Here is a 20470-nt window from a genome sequence, read left to right as displayed (position 1 = left end):
CTTGGTCTAGTATAAACTCGATGAATGTGACAAAAAGTCATCTGCACAACTTCTTCACTAAGGAACCCATAGAAAAACAAATGTTGATTTTGATGATGATTCTATCGAAAAAGTGAAATAATAAATCGACATCTCAAACCCACGTGACAAAAACAAAAAAGATTGAAGTGCATTTATAAGAATGTTATGCTTCTCAAGCTCAAAACATGGAAGGCGACTTAGATTCAGCGCCGATAATACAAATAGGTTTACACAAAGAATGATGCACACTTAGAATCACAAGATTTACACAAAGACTTATCGCCATCTTTTTACGTGAGCGTTTTCTTGAATTGGCAATTCTTGCTGCAAAGATTGTGAAAAACATTCTTCATCAAATTTAGAACCAAAATCTGATCTACTTCATAATCATTGTGAATTGTGGTACAACATTATCTTTTGGATCGCAACTAAGACGATGATACCATGTTATAAACCACAAGATCATAGAGTTGAGACGAATCTATTAAAGATATGCTTGAGAGTTTGATACATAAAAAAATTCCTTAGACTATTTCATATTAATTGAAAAAGAAAGATATCAAAAGAATACATGAAATATTCTATATATAGAGCTAATAGAGACATATAGTAAACTAACAACTTTATTTTCTCTAATATAAAAATATATCTAGTATAAACTTAACAAATTAACTACCTCCAACTAATTTTATTATATTTAATATAGAATATCAAATCTTAACCATAAAAATATAATATTTGTAGTTTATTAAATTAAAACATCTTTGATTTGAATTTATTTTATATATTTACTCTTTTTTATTTTATAATTTTTTATTGATAGTAATGATTTTTTTTGTCATATCTGAATTTTTCTTAAGGATGTATATTTTATTTTATAAATACAATATTTATTTATTTATTTATTTTCTCTTATATCAAATTACTAAAGAATTAATTTATTTTCACTCTGTTTTATTTTCTTCGTCTACCTTTTATCAACCAAAGAAAGTGTAAAGAAAGTATAGACTAAGTTGTTCCGGCTTAATTTTTTCAATAATTAAAAATTATCTTCATTTATATCTTGAGCTCGGATTAAATTAAGTCTCATGATTTTTCTCATAAATTAAAATAAAAATAGGCACAAAAATACTTAAAAAGATAAAGAGATATAAGCCAAAAACACAAAAATAAAAAAAAAAAAGAGAAAAACTCAAATGTTGAAATTGAATATGACAATTTAATTCTTTTAAGTAAATTTTTTTTCCGAGGTCCTTTATATTTCACGAAAATAATAGTTTAGTCTTTTATGATCTTTTTGTAACACATATATCCTTTAAATTTAGTTTAGTTTTCACTTAGATTGTTTAAGTTTTTATTTTTTTGATTTAATCATTTAAGTTACACCATGTTTACATTATTAGTCATTTATCTCACTTTAAAATTAGTGCAATTGAAAGCATTGTATAATTAGAAACTCTACTAAATATTACAACAATAAGTCCCTTATTATAATCTTTTAAAAAACAATCATCAAACCTAATAAACGGTATATATCAATTTTCTACAACTATTTAGACAAATATACAGTCTCTAAAAAATTGATTATAAAGGTCTATCTACATGATTAATATCATTAACTTCATTCACTTGTAAAGTTAACTCATTGTGTTGTTTGGATGAGATCTTAAAAGTAATTTATGAAAATGATAAAATTTAATGGACTATATGCGTAATTCAATATAACTTAAAAGGCTAATGATGAAAATAATAATAAAAAAAAACTTAAACGACTTAATCGAAAAACTAAAAAGTTAAAGGATCTAAGCGAAAATTGAAGTAAACCAAAATGTTGCAAAAAAAGAAAACATAAAGAACTAAATTGTTACTTTCGTGAAACATAAATGACTTCATAATGTGTTAATTTTTCCTTTGTTGTAAATAAAAGAGACTCAACTACTTACAAATGTTAATATTATTAAATTAAATGTCATATCTCAAATTAGAACTCAGAACCTTAAATCTCAACTTTAAGATCAAAACGAGGTTTGAGTTTGATAGCAAAAGCAAATAAGAAATTTCCACCATCACCGCGAACTTGTAATTGCTCTATCAGTATTCAACGGTACATACCGTATCTGAGGCATGAGCTGATGAGCCTCAATACATTGATCATTATGTAGATCTTACTCTATATTCAAATAGTGTGGGATATTAGAAGCAAGTATTTGAATTCTATGACACAAACTCATATTATTCACTTGATTGGATCCAAAAACGGTTTGCAAACAAGCTACACCGTAATAGACCATCGTGGTTGTCGCTATCCAGGATGTTGACCATCAACCATTTCTAGAGCTCACTTACTACCTTACAATTGTGAAAAGCATGCATCATGCATGTGCTCTTCAACACCATTTTGACATAAAGGACAGGTATCAATACCACTCATATGCCTTTTACACGTTTCTTATTTGTTAAAAAGGAAGCATGACTCAATTTCCAAAGCATACATTGAAGCCAATAAAAGAAACACATAAATATTTTTGAAACCAATGAAAAGTAATTAACTTAAAATCTTAATCCAAACAACTAAATTAGTTTCATCTACACATGACCAATAGTAAAAAATAATTCAAGTTACGTCTTTAATTTCATTCGTATAAAAAAAAAATATTGGCTGATGTTCGTCATATTAATTAGGCTAAAATACATTTGTGGTCCCTTAACTTAATTTCAGGTAACGTTGTAGTCCTTTATCTTTTTTTTTTTTTTTTCCGAGTTGATCATTTATTTTAATTTTAAGTGACAATTTGATATTTTATGTTTGAAAGTTTCAACAATGTTATCCATTTTTATACAAAAATTCAAAAAAATCATCAAAATTTTCAACCAAAACCCATAAAATTAATAATCATCTTCAATATAATGCAAATTTTATCAAATCCATAACTCAAATATTCAAATACACTTAAATTTTCATCTCCAACAAAATCAAATAAAGAATAAAAATATGAGTTTATTTCAAGATTTAAGTTATGAATGTGATTAAATTTGTATTTTATTGAAGATGATAATGAATTTTATGGGTTTTGTTTAAAAAATTTGATGATTTTTTAAAAATTTTGTAAGAAAAATGAAAACATTGTGGACATTTTAAAACATAAAATATTAAATTGTCACTTAAAATTAAAATAAAGGACTAACTCAGGAAAAAAAAAATATAAAGGACTAAAACGTTACCTGAAATTAAGTTAAGGGACTGATGTAATTTAGCCTATTAAGTATATATGATCTGTCACATAACGCATGCAACACGTGTTGACAAAATATGTGTAAGGTTAAGATGATACTGAATTTAGTGATAACATTTGTAAGCCCTTTACTCAAAATATGATATTAACAAAATAAATTATTTGCCTTTATGAAAACCGCACCTACATAAGAAGATATAACGTCACAATCAAACGACGAAATCATAGATAAAATACACATATAAATAAAAATAAAAATAAAATAATTTCAATAAAAATAACGAATAAAATAATTTGGAAGAAAGATTCCAAATTCATAAAATTTTCATAAATTACCTCTCAAATAAATGATGAGAAAACTAGAGTTTTATTTTTGGAGAGAGGAGGGGGTGCTATAGGAAATTAACCTCTAAACTCCAAAACAAATGTGAGTGGTGAAGGAAAAAATATATGTATGGTTGTCATAAAAAAAATTGTATTTATTGTGAAATGAACCAGAAAAGTTAGAATGATATAGTCTCTCGTTAACGAATGTTTTAAAAATATTATTTAAATATTTTAAATAAAACAATATTATTTATTAAAAAGAAATATATTAATTTTGAATAGATTTATATTCTCTTTTTATTCTCTCTTTTCTTCTTTTATGTTATCAGAGAAACAAACATAAACAACATAAAAATAACTTTTATAAATCCTACATACATACAAAAAATTTGTTTGTGTCTACAGTCAAATAAGATAATGCAAACAAACTTAAATAGAGAGTAAAAGAAAAGAATTCAAATCTATTTTCAATATATTAAGTTAACAACTTACAATGAAAATTTACAATTTTACTTATTAAACAATACACTTTGAGACCTAATTAATATTTGTCTTTAATTAATATAATAATATATGCAAAGCATACAAAAGTTAATATAATGTAGTTAGATACATGTACACGAACTAAGTAATTACAATACCGTTTAAAAGTTAGAATTAACATTTTAATCGAAACAATTTTCAATCTATTTACTTCATGTGAACTCTAGATTATGATAACCTATTTTCTAGAAATTGTAGAGTTGATAAAAAAAAAATACATATATATAAGTTAATTCATATAAGTTAATAAAATTCATAAAATAGTTTGGAAAATTCTATTTTTAGACGCACCGATTAACAGGAAGAAAAAAGACGATATGAACTATGAAGGAGGTGATGCATAGACATTATAGGATTATACCTTGCAGTTCTATACTTAAACCTGCTACTTTCTAAATACACATAAAAATATAATTTTATTATTTATAATGAGTTTTAAAATTAATAATTCCAGAAATTTTGAAATAAAAATTACATTTTGAAAATTTAAAAAGTTTCAAAAAATTTCAAATATGGAAAATTTTGAAAGTTTCCAAATCTAAAAATTTTTAAAATAAGAATTATATTTCGAAAATATGAAAAGTTTCAAAATTTTCCAAATATAAAAAGTTTCAAAATTTTCCTATTCGAAAATTCTCGAATTTTCTATTTTAAAAGTTTCAAAAAATTCTGAAAATTATCATTTCGAAACTTTAAAAACTTTCAAATATTTTGAAAAGAGGAAGGGAAAAAATGAGAAATTAAAAAAATCGAAAATTTTACAAATAGCAAAATTGTATTTTTATATTTATTGAAGAATAACAAATTTAGATATGAGAATACATATAATAGAATATACTTATAAGATTTTGAGCAGGTAGATATAAATATATTTATAAGATTTTTGAGTTTTTAAATTATTTTTGTCTTTCTTAAATATTCATTCACTCATTTCAAAACCAACTTTACATTCAATAATATACAGGGTTCAAAATGGTGTGTCCAAATAATAGAAATGGACATTAATTATTACATAAGATGGCTTAAAAGCCGCCCAACAAAGTTTGTGACACTTTTAATATCATCACATCACATTTCAGATTAGTCAAAGTCAAACTCATCATCCCAGCCCACATTTTTGGAGCTTTCTCTCCTTTCTCTTATATATATATTTTTATTATCGATCTATATTGTTCTGATCAAGCTTTCGAGCTTTCTCTTCTTCTTCTTCTTCTCCGAACCCAACCTCACTTTAAAAACATTCTCCCTCGTATACCTCAAACCTTAACACACAGTAATTAACCATGTCCTGGTTAAGAAACCTCTCCAAATGTTACTTCTCCGCCACGAAACAACCCACAAAAACACACCTCTTCCAATCTTCCACTCTCCTCTCTCGCTTCTCCACTTCCACCCCTGAAACCGGTTCGACCGGTCCTGTTCGTTACGCGGGTCTGGGACCCACGAAGCCACACGAGAAGCCACGCGTGGTGGTTCTCGGCACCGGTTGGGCTGGATGTAGATTCATGAAAGGGTTGGATTCTAAAATCTATGACATCGTTTGTGTATCCCCTAGAAATCACATGGTTTTCACACCTCTCTTGGCTTCTACTTGTGTTGGTACTCTTGAGTTTAGATCTGTTGCTGAACCTGTTGCCAGGATTCAACCTGCCATTTCTAATGAACCCGGTTCTTTTTTCTTCCTTGCTAATTGTACCAGTATCAATGCTCATAAACATGAGGTATCTTTTTAGGATTTTATTTATATGCACGTAAATATCGCAATAATTGAATCACTAAAAGTATTTGTGTTCAATCGTATCTACTTAAAAGCCATACCAAATGTAACGTGATTTCTGATTGGCTGACAGCGTAAATTAATCTCACATTTCTATGTGATGTGTGTTTTTTCTCTTTTATTTTTTCCAATTTCATGGCATGTTTGATTTGGGGGACTTTATGTGTACTCTAATGATCGAACTTGGAAATATTTATATGGTTTAGTTATGGTGGGAGAAAAAGGTTGTTTTTAGAGATCTCGTTGGCTAGGATTGAAATAGAGGGAGATGTAAACTATTGGATTCGAGTGGAGTGGTTGAAATGGAGATGGTTTGGAATTGTTTTATGTGATAAATAGGTGCCACTCATGTTAAATGGAAAATTTTATTGTATAGTTATATGATCAGTGATGTTGTATAAGACAGAGTGTTAGGTGGTAAGATGTCAACACGAGAATTACACTACGGAGAGAGTTGGGCTAGCACTTGTTGTAGAAAAGTTTATTGAAATGTGACATAGGTGGTTTGGACATGTATGGAGGAAACTTATAGATTCAATACTATCAAGTGTAGACCAGGTTGAGGGTAGCTCAATTGGTAGAGGCGTACAAAGGACAAGAGAGACTATATGCCAAACTATTAAGAAAGATATAGAGGCTAATGGTTTGGCTATCAACATAATTTAGGATAGAACAGAAGGACGTTGTTTGATCTATGTAGCCAACCCCACCTAATGGAATAAGGTTTGGTTTATTTATAAACTAATCTTGATCCTTATTTTTTGGAAGTAATGCATTGTTGCATGTTCCACTTGTGTATTGTTTTGTATAAAACTTCATTATACAATAGGTATAAAAAATATAGAGTGAAGTATCATCTCTTTTATGGTTTTTATTGTACTGTTATACTCTTCTTCTTGAAAGGCTCTTTAGACTACAATAGTGGTACCAGAGATCTTTTGTGATAATTGAAGGGGCAATAAATAGTGAGAGATTGAGAGAAAACAAAGTAACCAATAGAAATGGCTCCACAGAGACTACTAAACTAGATATACTATTTGCTACCTCTAGTGTTCTGCACTTCAAATCTGCCAAAAGAATACCAAGATTTCTACAAGTTACTGCAAATCTTTGGAATGCTATATGAAAAATCTCATGACAATATATAGCTACTATGACAGTGATTGGGAGGTTATTTAGATGAAATGAAAAGCACCTCCAGCTATATCTTTCAGCTTGGCAAGTGTGTAATCAGCTGGAGTTGCAAGAAACAAGAAATTGATGTTCAATCGACAAGAGAAGCAGAATATGTTTCTTGCTTAGTTGCTGTAAATCGAGTAGTGTGGATGAGAAAATTATTGTGTAACTCAATGTAGATAAATTCAGGAAGAGCCTGCAATTATTTGGTGTGGATGTAATAACCAATCTGTTGTTTCCCTTGCTAAAAATCCTGTTTTTTATGGTTAAGAAATAAAGATTAAATACAATTACATAAGGGAAGCTGAAAATGATGGAGAGGTTTCCATTTGACATTGCAAATCCGAAAAACAACTTGCTGACATTCTAACAAAACCATTGCCTAAGACTAACTGTTACTGAACTGTTCTAGTCTTCTTCAAAGGCTCTTACTCCTTTAGACTATAACAACCAAAAGGGTGTGATACATGATAGTATTAGCTGAAATAATGGTAATTATAATGTAGTTTAATTTTGGAGAACCTGGCACATTGTTTTTTTGAAGGTGCAATGTGAGACTGTAACTGAAGGAACGCAGACAATAGATCCTTGGAAGTTTACAATCTCCTATGACAAACTAGTAATTGCATTAGGAGCACAACCTACCACTTTTGGAATTCATGGAGTTCATGAACATGCAATTTTTCTTCGTGAAGTTTACCATGCACAGGAAATTCGTCGCAAGTTGCTCCTGAATTTGATGATGTCTGATGTTCCAGGTTCGCGACAAATTTCCCTATGTTTACTCATATAACTTCATATTAAAAAAATGCTTTTTATCCATTGCCTCCATAATCTGTATTTGATTTGGATGCAGGGATTACGGAAGAGGAAAAGAAAAGGCTGTTACACTGTGTGGTTGTGGGAGGTGGTCCAACTGGAGTTGAATTTAGTGGTGAACTTAGTGATTTTATTATGAGAGATGTTCGTCAGAGATATGCTCATGTGAAGGATTATATCCATGTTACTCTGATTGAGGTATGCTTAGTTGCATTAGATATGTGATGCAATTATGTCGACTATACATATATTAATGCTATTGGCAACAATCATCATGCTTTCTCTTGTCGCTGTTTATCTCCACTGTCAGCAATTGTTGCTAATAGAATGGTCAGAAACACCTTAGAGTTCATTGAAGAAAAATTTGTTGTAATAATATTTTTTTCTGCATGCCAAAATTGTCTTTGAAGGTAATATGTGTTTTAACCAATTTGTTCATGCTTCTTTAGGCCAATGAGATATTGTCTTCCTTTGATGACCGACTCAGGCACTACGCCACCAACCAGTTGACAAAGGTGAGCTTTGTGTTGAAAGAGTTTCTTTACTTTCTGTTCAGTATGTTCCGGTTGATTTTTGATAGGAATGGGCTGGGCCCCACAAGTGATGAGGGGGATCTCTTAGTAAATAGAGATGAGGTGGGGCCTAAGCAATGACAAGTATATGTGAGAAAGAATAAGAAAGGGGATGCAGAAAAATAATGATTGCCTAGCTGGCATAGGGAGTTAATATTCCACTAATAAATAGGAATTAATATTCCACTAATAAAGGGGAGTGTGTCCAGAGATAGCTGGATGGTTTTTATTTCATTTTTCAGTTACACCTTAGAGGTTGGGCAGTAAGAGAATTGTTTTCTCTAACTGAGGAGCATTAGCTCTGGAATCATTTTCTGTTTTCTTATCAATTAATACAATAATTCTTTTCATCTAATTCAATCTTATCTCTGCTCTATCAATTGGTCCGACCTGCTACGTTCATGCAAACCAGAATGGATGCAAGAATCACCGGAGTGGAGGAGCGTTTGGGACGTGTGGAGGACAACATTGAGTCTTTACGTGACTTCATTGGTTCTGAAATTCAGAGGGCTTTGACGGCGGTTCAAGACAATATTACAGCGGTTCCCTCGCCGTTAGATGAGTTACGTTTAGCTGCAAAGAAGGTGGAATTGACGGCGTTTACTGGTGATGATCCAGTGGCTTGGATCACTCGAGCAGAAACGTATTTCGACGTACAACGCATTTCGGCAGACGTGAGAATTCAATTGACGAAGCTCAGTATGGAAGGTCCTACGATTCATTGGTTCAATTTATGGCACGATTCTACGGAGGATCTGTCTTGGGAGAGTTTGACGGAGGCGTTGATCGTTCGTTTTGGTGGTGGTCGTTTGGAGAACCCCTTTGAAGAATTAAAGGAATTAAAACAATCTGGATCTGTTGAGGATTACATTGCTGAATTCGAATTGTATTCTTCACAGTGTGGCCGTTTACCAGAACAACAGTTTCTTGGTTATTTCATTGGTGGTTTACGTCATGACATTCGTTCTCGTGTGCGTACCTTCAGGCCTCGTAATCGTTACTTAGCGATGCAAGTGGCTCGTGATGTTGAGAGTGAATTTGCTGCTGTTTCGGGGCAGGGATCTGAATCTGGATCTCGCTACAAACCGGGTCAAGGTTCTTGGGCCCGATTTCAAAAACCTAATTGGGCCAATCGCGAAGGGGAAGGGAACAGATTTGCAAACCCTAACCAGACTAGTAACAATGTGGGTAAAATGCGTACCGGGCTGGGTCCTGGATCTCAAACCGGGTCAACACACCCTCCCAATTCTACTCCTCCTTCACGTCTTAACTCTAGTGACGTTTCACGCCGTCACTCACGCGGCGTTCGCCATTTACCAAGCGCAGAGGTTAATGAGCGTCGCGCGAAGGGACTCTGTTTTCGTTGCAATGAACGATGGGATCCCCTCCATCAATGCGCAACGAAGCAGTTACGATTGATTATCTTGGGGGACGATGAAGTGGTCAACGATGAAGGAGAGATTGTGGTGCTGGAGGCCAAGTCGGAAGAAGAGATTGCACAAGAGGAGTTAGAATGTAAAGGGATGGGAGTTTTCGGTGTATCCACCACTCCAAACCAGGTTCGAACAATGAAAATAGAGGGCTGTTTGCAAGGTGCGCCTATTTTGGTTCTTATTGACAGTGGAGCCACGCATAATTTCATATCTCCTAAGGTGGTTGAAGCTCTAGGGCTGCCTATGGTACCTTCTACTCCCTTGGGCGTCAAGTTAGGAGATGGTCATCGTGTCCTAACTATGGGTAGGTGTAAGGGAATTCAGATGGATGTGGGAACGGTGCAGATTTGTTTTGATGCTTATGTGTTGGAGTTAGGGGGTGTGGATCTGATTTTGGGAGTTGTTTGGCTGGAAACTTTGGGGAAGGTGACCATGGATTGGAAAGAAATGTCTATGGTGTTCAACCATAAGGGCAGTATGGTGAAACTCCTTGGCCAAGCCTTAGATGAGAAGATGGCTACTTTCCAAAGCATCATCACTTCTTCCCGGCTAATAACAGACTGCGAATGGCCTACCTTGATGGAGGTGGTAGGTTCACAAGTGCCTCGTGTCTCAGATCAACAGACTAAGGAGTTGCAAAAGTTGTTAGATCAGTTTGCTATTGTATTTAAAGAAATCCAGGGTCTTCCTCCTACAAGAAACATTAGCCATTCCATTGAACTTCTGCAGGGTGCTGGTCCGGTAAGTGTGAGGCCTTACAAATATCCTCATTTACACAAGGATGAAATTGAAAAACAGATTCAGATCCTTATGCAGCAGGGGGTGATTCGAAACAGCACTAGTGCTTTCTCTAGCCCCGTTATTTTGGTCAAGAAGAAGGATCAATCTTGGCGCATGTGTGTAGATTACCGTGCACTTAACAAGGTTACAATTCAAGATAAGTATCCTATCCCTGTGGTAGATGAATTGTTAGATGAGTTACATGGCTCGGGTTATTTCTCTAAGATTGATCTTAAATCTGGTTATCATCAAATTCGTATGAAGGAAGAGGATATTCATAAAACTGCATTTCGTACTCATGAGGGTCACTATGAGTTTATGGTGATGCCATTTGGCCTTACCAATGCCCCTGCAACCTTTCAATCAGTGATGAATGATATTTTTAAGCCTTTTTTAAGGAAGTTTGTATTGGTTTTTTTTGATGACATACTAGTGTACAGCGATAGTTGGACTGCTCATTTGCAGCACTTGGAGATGGTTCTAAACATTTTGAAACAACATCAGTTTGTGGCTAACGGAAAGAAGTGTGCTTTTGGTAAACACCAAGTTGAATACTTGGGTCATGTCATTTCCAAAGCAGGGGTTGCTGTGGATCCTGCCAAGGTTAGCAGTGTGTTACAATGGCCAGTCCCTAAGAAAGTCAAGGGGGTGAGGGGTTTTTTGGGATTAACAGGTTACTATAGAAAATTTATAGCTAACTATGGGAATATTGCTAAACCCTTGACCGAGTTGACAAAGAAGGATGGTTTTAGATGGAATGTTGCGGCTGCCGAAGCTTTTGAGAAATTAAAAGTAGCTGTTACAACTGCCCCAGTTTTAGCTATGCCTAATTTCAAATTCCCTTTTGAAATTGAATGTGATGCCTCTGGAAAAGGGGTTGGTGCTGTGTTGTTGCAATCTAAACATCCCATTGCGTATTTTAGCAAGGCTTTTGAATCATCTAGGCTATCTAAATCGGCCTATGATAAGGAGTTAATGGCTTTGGTGTTAGCTATTCAACATTGGAGACATTATTTGTTAGGAAGGCGGTTTGTGGTTTATTCTGATCAAAAGAGCCTAAAACACTTGTTACAGCAACGCATTACCACAGTAAATCAACAGGAATGGATGGCTAAGTTGTTGGGTTTTGACTTTGAGGTGGTGTATAAGGTGGGAGTGGAAAATAAGGTGGCTGATGCTTTATCTAGACAACATGAGGATGCTGAAATTCATGCTCTTAAATCCTATCCTATTTGGCAGCAGAGCAGCCAATTGCAACAAGAGGTATCGAAGGATCCCTGGCTTAAAAGCATTGTGGAGGCTATTCAAAAGGATGTTACTGCCAAACCTGGGTTTTCCTTAAAAGGTGGCATCTTATTCTACAAAAATAGGTTAGTTATACCGGCTAACTCACCACTTATTGAAGATCTACTTAAGGATTTTCATTCTTCCCCTAGTGGGGGTCACTCCGGCTACCTACGCACTTATAGGAGAATGGCAGGCACTTTATATTGGCAAGGGATGATGAAAAGGGTGCAAGATTTTGTGAAAGCTTGTGACACTTGTCAACGTCAAAAATATGCCGCAACTACGCCTAGTGGGTTACTACAGCCGCTACCTATTCCAGTTTTGGTGTGGAGTGAGATATCTATGGATTTCATTACTTGTTTGCCCAAAAGTAATGGATTTGAAGCTATTTTGGTGGTGGTGGATCGTCTCTCCAAGTATAGTCATTTCATTCCTCTTAAACATCCATTTACTGCTCGCTCCATTGCTGCTATTTTTGTGAAGGAGGTGGTTAGACTGCATGGAATTCCGGAGTCAATTCTTAGTGATCGTGATCCCTTGTTTGTGAGTATTTTTTGGAAAGAGTTGTTCAAGCTAGTAGGTACGGTGCTTAAAATGTCTTCGGCATACCATCCCCAAACTGATGGCCAAACAGAAGTGATTAATCGCTGTTTAGAGGCCTATCTACGTTGTTTTATTGCAGATCAACCTAAGTCATGGGCACATTGGATTCCTTGGGCAGAACTATGGTACAATACCACATTCCATGTTTCCACAGGGTTTACCCTTTTTGAGGTGGTGTATGGCAGGAGACCTCCAGTATTGGTGCATTTTTTGGAGGGAGAAACCAGAGTAGAAGCTGTAGCCCAGGAGTTAAGAGACAGGGATGAAGCTTTGCGTCAATTGAAAGCTAATTTACTCAAAGCTCAAGAGTACATGAAATACCAAGCTGATAAAAAACGCAAGGCAGTTCAATTTGAGATTGGTGATTGGGTTTTCCTCAAATTACGTCCCCATCGACAGCAATCGGTGGTGCATATAATTCATCAAAAATTGGCTCCCAGATATTTTGGTCCTTATCAAGTCATTAAGAAGATAGGGCAGGTTGCTTACAAGCTACAATTACCAGCAACATCTAAAATACATCCTACTTTTCATGTTTCTCTATTGAAGAAAGCTGTAGGCAATTATACTGCTACAACTCAATTACCTAGCAGTTTGGAGTCTGACACTGGGGATATTATTCCTGCTAAGGTTTTGTCATGGAGGGATAAGTTTGATGGTGGGCAGCATAAGCGAGAATGGTTGATTCAATGGGAAGGCATGGATGTCGGAGATGCTACCTGGGAAGAGGAACTGCTGCTGAAGAGTCAATTCCCTGATTTGCGCCTTGAGGACAAGGCTACTGTTGAAGGTGGGGGTGATGATAGGAATGGGCTGGGCCCCACAAGTGATGAGGGGGATCTCTTAGTAAATAGAGATGAGGTGGGGCCTAAGCAATGGCAAGTATATGTGAGAAAGAATAAGAAAGGGGATGCAGAAAAATAATGATTGCCTAGCTGGCATAGGGAGTTAATATTCCACTAATAAATAGGAATTAATATTCCACTAATAAAGGGGAGTGTGTCCAGAGATAGCTGGATGGTTTTTATTTCATTTTTCAGTTACACCTTAGAGGTTGGGCAGTAAGAGAATTGTTTTCTCTAACTGAGGAGCATTAGCTCTGGAATCATTTTCTGTTTTCTTATCAATTAATACAATAATTCTTTTCATCTAATTCAATCTTATCTCTGCTCTATCAATTTTGAACTTCTGAATACTAAATGAAAAACAGTTATTGAACTTCAGTTAAGGACAAATCAGTCGAGAGTACTTGAATTTGAACCTAATTGAAATATGGCCAAACTTTACTTACCTCTCCCCGATAACTCCAATTTACTAGGACCCTTTCCCATGAGAACCAGAGGGTTAAGACCAAAAAAAATAAGAAAAGTTCCTTTTTACTGTTTGTTCAAGATGTTCCTTTCCTTATGTTGAAATTTCTATCAGTCAGGAGTCCGACTTGTTCGTGGCACTGTGAAAGATGTTGAAGAAAAGAAGATTATACTGAATGATGGTACTGAGGTTCCATACGGATTGCTGGTATGGTCTACTGGAGTTGGTCCATCACCTATCGTCCGCGCGATGGATCTCCCTAAATCTCCTGGTGGAAGGTTTGTTTACTCAACATAGTTTCATTTATTTTCTTTAAATAGCTATATGATGTTAAGGCAAACTTCTGAATAGTTTTCTCTTCCCAGGATCGGCATTGATGAGTGGCTTCGTGTTCCTTCGGTACAGGACATCTTCTCAATAGGTGACTGCAGTGGATTTGTTGAAAGTACTGGAAAACCAACGCTTCCGGCTCTAGCCCAAGTAACTTACATTGGTTTCATTAGTTTCTCCAAAACACACTTTCATTTCTTGAATTCCTTGAATACGTAGTTTTAGTTTAACACTAAGGACTTAGTTAGTCCCTAAACACATTCAATTTTGAATGTATTACTTTCTATAATTGGTAGAGGTTCATGTATTGTATGTTCCTTCTTTTTCTGAAAGGTTATTCATGTCAATGCATTGACATTTGAGTTCCACAGGTAGCAGAGAGGCAAGGTAAATACTTAGCAGGCTTATTAAACAAAATAGGTAAAGCCAATGGAGGCCACGCAAACAGCATGAAAGACATTGACTTGGGGGATCAGTTTGTTTACAAGCACCTTGGAAGCATGGCGACTGTCGGCAGTTACAAGGCTCTAGTGGACCTTAGACAGAACAAGGTGATTTTTTTAGAATTCCTTATCCTTTAGTTGGTGCTTTTTTGGTTTTCACAAGTGAAAAAACGAGTAAAACTTGCAGTACAAGGTGTTAACATTAGGATTGTTAATTGTATCAGCCAATTAAGAACAAATCATAACCCCTCAATGATCCTTGTGAGAACAATTCTGATGTTAACATCTTGTACTGCAAGTTATACTTGTTTTACAAGAGAAAAAGGCCACCGGACTAATCTGTGTTCGGCTGAGAGGCTGTTTTGTTGGTAATTTTTTACAACATTGAACAGTTTGATTCACTAACTTATCTCCTACAGGAAGCAAAGGGGTTGTCTCTGGCAGGTTTCATCAGTTGGTTTGTTTGGCGTTCGGCGTATCTAACTCGTGTCATTAGCTGGAGGAACAGATTCTATGTAGCTATTAACTGGGCTACGACTTTTGTTTTTGGCCGTGACATAAGCAGAATATGAAAATTTTAAGGTAAATATTTTCAGAATGGTTAGGAGCTGTTGTTCCAAAGAACTTAAATCTCTTCAACTTTATGCTATTTTATTAAGGCTTAGAAATGGTAACATACTCTCCTTTATTGGTTTGCATTGCAGGTTATTATTAAAGGAATAAGTGATGAATTTCAGTTAAGCTGAACAAGGGACTGTACTAGTTCATGATGATTGCTACATGCATGTTCAATTTGGTATAAAACAGTGGCAATTGAAAGTGATTACACGAGTGATGGTTTGAAGGGGAAGGCAATAAAATATGGCAGTCTTTGGAATATTATAATTCTTAGTTTATACACGTTATGATTCAATTTTTAGGCATCACGTATATTGTTAATGAGCACCAAAAAAACAATTTTCATGTTTATAAAAACTGTTCAGTACTATCAAGCAAAAAAAGAAGTTCACCAACCAGTTCTATGTTCAAAATATCTGTGAAGCTCCATTTTGATACCTAAAATTGTAGGAGGCAACAAGATTATTCCCTCAAATTAAGAAAATTGGCAACATCTCTGAAGCCTAGTATGATATTCATAAATAGTTTGTTAGAGAATTTAATTTTAACTATTTAACTTTAGCCACTAATTTGAAATATCTTGTTCACCAGAAAATAACTAATTTTAGGGACTATAAATTCAAAGATCTAACTCATTAGTATCCTGCAATTTCATGACTTACGAAATTAATTTGAAGATTTACTCGATAATATATTTTAATGAGAATAAAAAAATAAAAATGATTCCCTCATTTCTTGCAAAGTTAAAATTGAGTTTAATCATTGTACCAATAAAAAAACAGTTTAATCAAGAAATAAATATGTCATCCAATAATAATCTATCATAGTTTTTCTTTTTTTGAATAAAAGAATCTATTATTTTGCCACATCAACCTATATGGTAACAATATTTCAAAAATAACAGAATACTCTTTATGCATAGACTAATTTATGTTGAGAATGTATTTCCCCTTTTCTTTAATACTACATATATTTATTTATCTCATCTATTTTGTCATTTGCTAGTATCTTGTTATGCATGTTTGTTGATTCATTTTTAACTTTGGTACAGTACCTCAGTAGTTTTATTTTAATATTTTTAAACACATCTAATTCGGAAGTCTTATACTTCCAATTTATGTGGTCTAAATTGCCCTTCCTATCATTCAATTTTTCACTTAAAATAGCATAATCTAAAAAATAGTAAAATGACAGTGTAAGCTATGTCTATTACAAACTCAAATTAACCGAGTTTGGCTTCAGAAGTTACTTGGTTCTTTCAACACAAGGCCCATTTTCCAGTACAAACACATAAAAACCTTACAACATTACACTCCTATGATATATATAATGTGTACCAGCCTCTACTTCACAATGCAATGGTAGATCCATCCATTTACATCATCTTTGTCAGTTCAAATTAGATCTTCAAGAACGGCGATTAGGCAAATGAGCTAAAGCCTCAATTCTGAGGCACTGCTGACAAGTCTAGAAGTTGCCATCCTTTTGGTGATCAGATCCTTCAACTCTATCTCTCCAGGAAACCTTCTCTCCTTGAGTTTAGAGAACACCTTCAAGGACAAGAATTTGAAGGGGTTAATACGAGTTCAGAAAGATGCCATATAACCAACATCTTAGTAACACTAGAGCCAGAAGGGTACACGCTAGAGGCATAATTTGGTTCAGATAACAAGTTTTGAAATAAAAAAGAGGACATGTTTATTCATGATTAATTTACCATTGGTCCGATTCTTAGGTATTTTACAAATAAACCTTATAGTAAGTATATAACAAATTCTATACCAAAAAACTCTAATGAAAGAAACCTAATAATCAAAATAATATGTTGCCAAACCAAATGACTTATTGAATGTCAAACACGTGGTGGGAATATTGGAAGTTATGTCATTCCTAAAAACCTTTATATCCATAAATATTATTTTCTCAACCTTGTAACGAACTTGAGTATAATAATACCCTATCCAGGTATTCTTAGGAACATGATTCCTATACTTGAAACAAACACCTTAAATCTTAAAGAAGATTTAGTTTATGAAATACAGAATGACCCAATAAATATGAATTCAACAAAAAAATTGAACCACCTGCAGAAAGATTAATAAGATTAAGAATTTGGCAAGATAAATGATGGTTGCTACATGTTAGACGATAGTATTTAAATACTGTCCATGTGGATATTCAGTAACCAGAAAATGAAATGAAGTGGTAAAAAAATGTTGATAAAAAAAAGTCATGCAAGGCACATTCAATTGTGATTATGTGTGCTTCTAAAAGAGTCACAAAGCATAACAAAATTTTGAATTCATTGGAGAAAGATCAGAGGCTCAACTCATAAAGAACTATTTACATAGAGAGTAAAAGATAGAAGGACATCACTAACCAATTCGCCGTTGAAGTAAACTTCAAATGCCCCGGTGCTTTGCAAGAATGACTGCAAGGCATTCCCAAGAAGCCAGGCACTGGCAATGGTTCCGAACCTATTAGAACGCAAGCTATAATACCAAGGAGGAGTTGCAATAAAACCCAACATTGGAAAAATCTGTTCCCCTCCAATTACAACACTTATAACACCAACTTGAACAACTGGAACCGCTTTGCTTAGCAGACGTTTTGGAAGTGGTGGGGGATAATTTGCAAGAATAACCTCCGTTCCAGGCAAGGCAATCTCCAACATATTCTTCATTGTTACCGCTGTTCCCCTAAATACAACAAAAAAATGCTTTTACTTACAACAACGTTCCCATCCTAAACATAACCATGTGCAGCAACACAAGCAATGGACAGAACAACGATCTTGAATAAGTAGATTAAGGAGTCTAATTCGTCTCGAGATTGCAAGATAAACTAGTGAACTAAGTTATTTATCTCTAGTTAATTAAGGAAATCCACCATGAATTTCATGATAGTAACTTAAACACATCTCAATATCTCATAATTGAATTGTGTGGAATGATTTATGTTCCTAACATTGTTTCGCATTGATATAACAAAATTTGCTTTTCAATTTCTGCTATGTTTATTTCTCTCATTTACATGACAGTTGTAAGTAAGAACATAAAACTCTCTTCAATCCTAATTATGTGATATAAATTGAATAGTGAATTAGCACTTGGGTCTTTCAATTCTTGAGGGATGATAACCCTGCTCACTATATATTATTACTTATACACCTGATAACTTGTCGGAATTTAGTGAAAATATAAGAAAAACAAAACAACAAAAGCAGCAATGGTTGAGAACAATACTTCTTCCTAATCAAAATTCTAAAGCAATACCAATGAAACACCGACAGACACTTACACCAGATACGATACCAACACTAACATGCAGACACCGACAATAATAATTTAAGAAAATAGAAGTGATGGTAATTGTATATAACTACATGTGTAGGTGTCATACGAGTGTCGAACACGACACATATGAGACACTCAGACACACCTATGACAAGAAGTGTCGGTGCTACATAGTGAGATACACTGGAAGTGTTGACAACTCAAATGTTAGAAATCCATGTAATAAATAACATTTTGTATTCTTGATGCATAAATAAAAAACAAAATAAAAAACTAATGTCATATATAAATTTAGGGTAACAAGAAGTGAATGATGATGATGAAATAATAAGGGAAAGTAAGTACCTGTAGGAGCAAGAAGAGCAGAAATTGATATTAACAGTGTTGCCGAAACCAACATCTCCTCCAATATTACTGATTGGTTTCTGAGATTAAACAAGAAGCGAATGATTAATATAGATGTAATGATGATGATACAATAAGACGGTGAAGTAATTAGGTTGATGGAAGAGAAAATTACCTCGGATTCGGAGGGGAACGGTATGGCCACGGGGTCAACGACTGGCGGTGGTTGATGGTGGTGGTGGTGGTGACGATGGTGGTTGTGAGATGGGTTGGGAGGTGGAGGTGTGAAAAGGGAAAAGATGTCAGAACAGAGAAGGAAGAGAGGTAAACCTACCAACAGAAGCTGAGTGCGATCCATGGCTCAGCTGAGAGCTGCGACTGTGGCTCACTCAGATGATGTTTGCTTCCAAACTGAATTACTCTATTGTCTTAAATTACTTACCAACAAATTTTTATTTTTATTACTAATACCAACAATTATTAATAAGACTAAATGAATATATTCACTTTTGTTATTGAAATATAACTTTAACTTTTGAGACAAACAACTTATATTACAGTTGTGTTATTTGAATAAAGTTTATTATTTGTGTAAAAAAAAAAGTATATAATAGTTGGAGTTTTAAATATTTTTCTATTAGAAAGCATAAAAGTATAATATATTAAATCTTTTAAGTTTATTTAATAAGATCTTTATTTAATTTATAATGTTTGTACTGTTACTTTTCTTTTAATTATTTTGTATTCAACTACGTTAGTTGGTATTGTTCAAATTCACTCATATTTATGAGTTTTTTTATTTCAAACTTATAAACATAAGTATTTTTGACAATTTTGATAACAAAAAAAGAGAGAGATTTGTTAAAAAAACTGAAAAATTTCTTACTTTTATGAATTCCTAAATATATACTTCAAATCTAAAAATTAAAATTAAAAATTTGAAATTAAAAAAAGGAAGAAAATGTGAAGTAAAGGAAGAGAGAGGATGATAATGACAACATATTTCAAAAATAAACATAAACTTATGGCATATCCTTTGATCAATCAACTTCTCTGTAATAATCTGCATACTGGTACTCAAGGATAAATCAAAGTACACGTAATATGGATCATTTGTGGAGGATTATATATAGATCCCTCTTACATTTGTACAACAACTTTACTAGGCTATTAACAAATGTTAGTGCTCACTCTCTTGTTAGAGCATCTATTTCTTACACTCCTCACAATACTTTTCATTACATACTTGATCATATTTTCTTAATTATATCATGAATGAAATACCTTGAGCTTGTTTAAGTCAAAAAAAATTGAGAAGAAAAATGGAGATTAGCCTTCAGAACGTTGGAAGAGTTGCAAAGGAAAGTGGGAATGAGATAACCTAAAAAACTATAACCATCACAAAGGTTTAATGAGTTTTTGATTTTAATTTCTAAGTTTGATGATAACAAAGTAGAGAATAAGTCGTTGATGAACTCAAATTGAAGTTTTGAGAGAACTTTTTCATTAAAATTATCAAAAACTTCATTTTCTCTTGAGAAGTTCTGAGTTTGAAA

At 33.8% G+C, this 20470-nt stretch overlaps 2 protein-coding genes across 3 annotated transcripts; one reads left to right on the top strand and one right to left on the bottom strand.

Moving 5' to 3' along the window:
* Positions 1–5287: 5287 nt before the first annotated feature.
* LOC101505730 (internal alternative NAD(P)H-ubiquinone oxidoreductase A2, mitochondrial-like) lies at positions 5288–15671 on the top strand. 2 transcript variants are annotated; one of them, XM_004490552.4, is made up of 9 exons: positions 5289–5845; positions 7622–7835; positions 7934–8094; positions 8346–8411; positions 13997–14160; positions 14248–14362; positions 14584–14763; positions 15075–15237; positions 15360–15671. In XM_004490552.4, exons 1-8 carry the CDS (start codon positions 5408–5410, stop codon positions 15225–15227), a joined length of 1491 nt encoding a protein of 496 aa, XP_004490609.1. In that variant the 5' UTR covers positions 5289–5407; the 3' UTR covers positions 15228–15237; positions 15360–15671. The 2 variants fall into 2 exon arrangements, with proteins under 2 accessions (XP_004490610.1, XP_004490609.1); XM_004490553.4 differs by lacking the exons at positions 13997–14160; positions 14248–14362 and having other exon boundaries at positions 5288–5845; positions 15360–15534.
* Positions 15672–16461: 790 nt separating this feature from the next.
* Positions 16462–19350, bottom strand: LOC101505396 (selT-like protein). The gene is made up of 4 exons (XM_004490551.3): positions 19090–19350; positions 18915–18994; positions 17654–17972; positions 16462–16823 (listed from the first exon to the last, which is right to left on the bottom strand). The coding sequence occupies exons 1-4, from the start codon at positions 19270–19272 to the stop codon at positions 16707–16709; spliced, it is 699 nt and encodes a 232-aa protein (XP_004490608.1). The 5' UTR covers positions 19273–19350; the 3' UTR covers positions 16462–16706.
* Positions 19351–20470: the final 1120 nt, after the last annotated feature.

The sequence above is a fragment of the Cicer arietinum genome, chromosome 2 (genome assembly GCF_000331145.2).
Source record: "Cicer arietinum cultivar CDC Frontier isolate Library 1 chromosome 2, Cicar.CDCFrontier_v2.0, whole genome shotgun sequence".
Taxonomy (NCBI): Eukaryota; Viridiplantae; Streptophyta; class Magnoliopsida; order Fabales; family Fabaceae; genus Cicer; species Cicer arietinum.
Note: the sequence above shows the minus strand (reverse complement) of the source record. Positions and strands in the feature narration are given on the sequence as shown.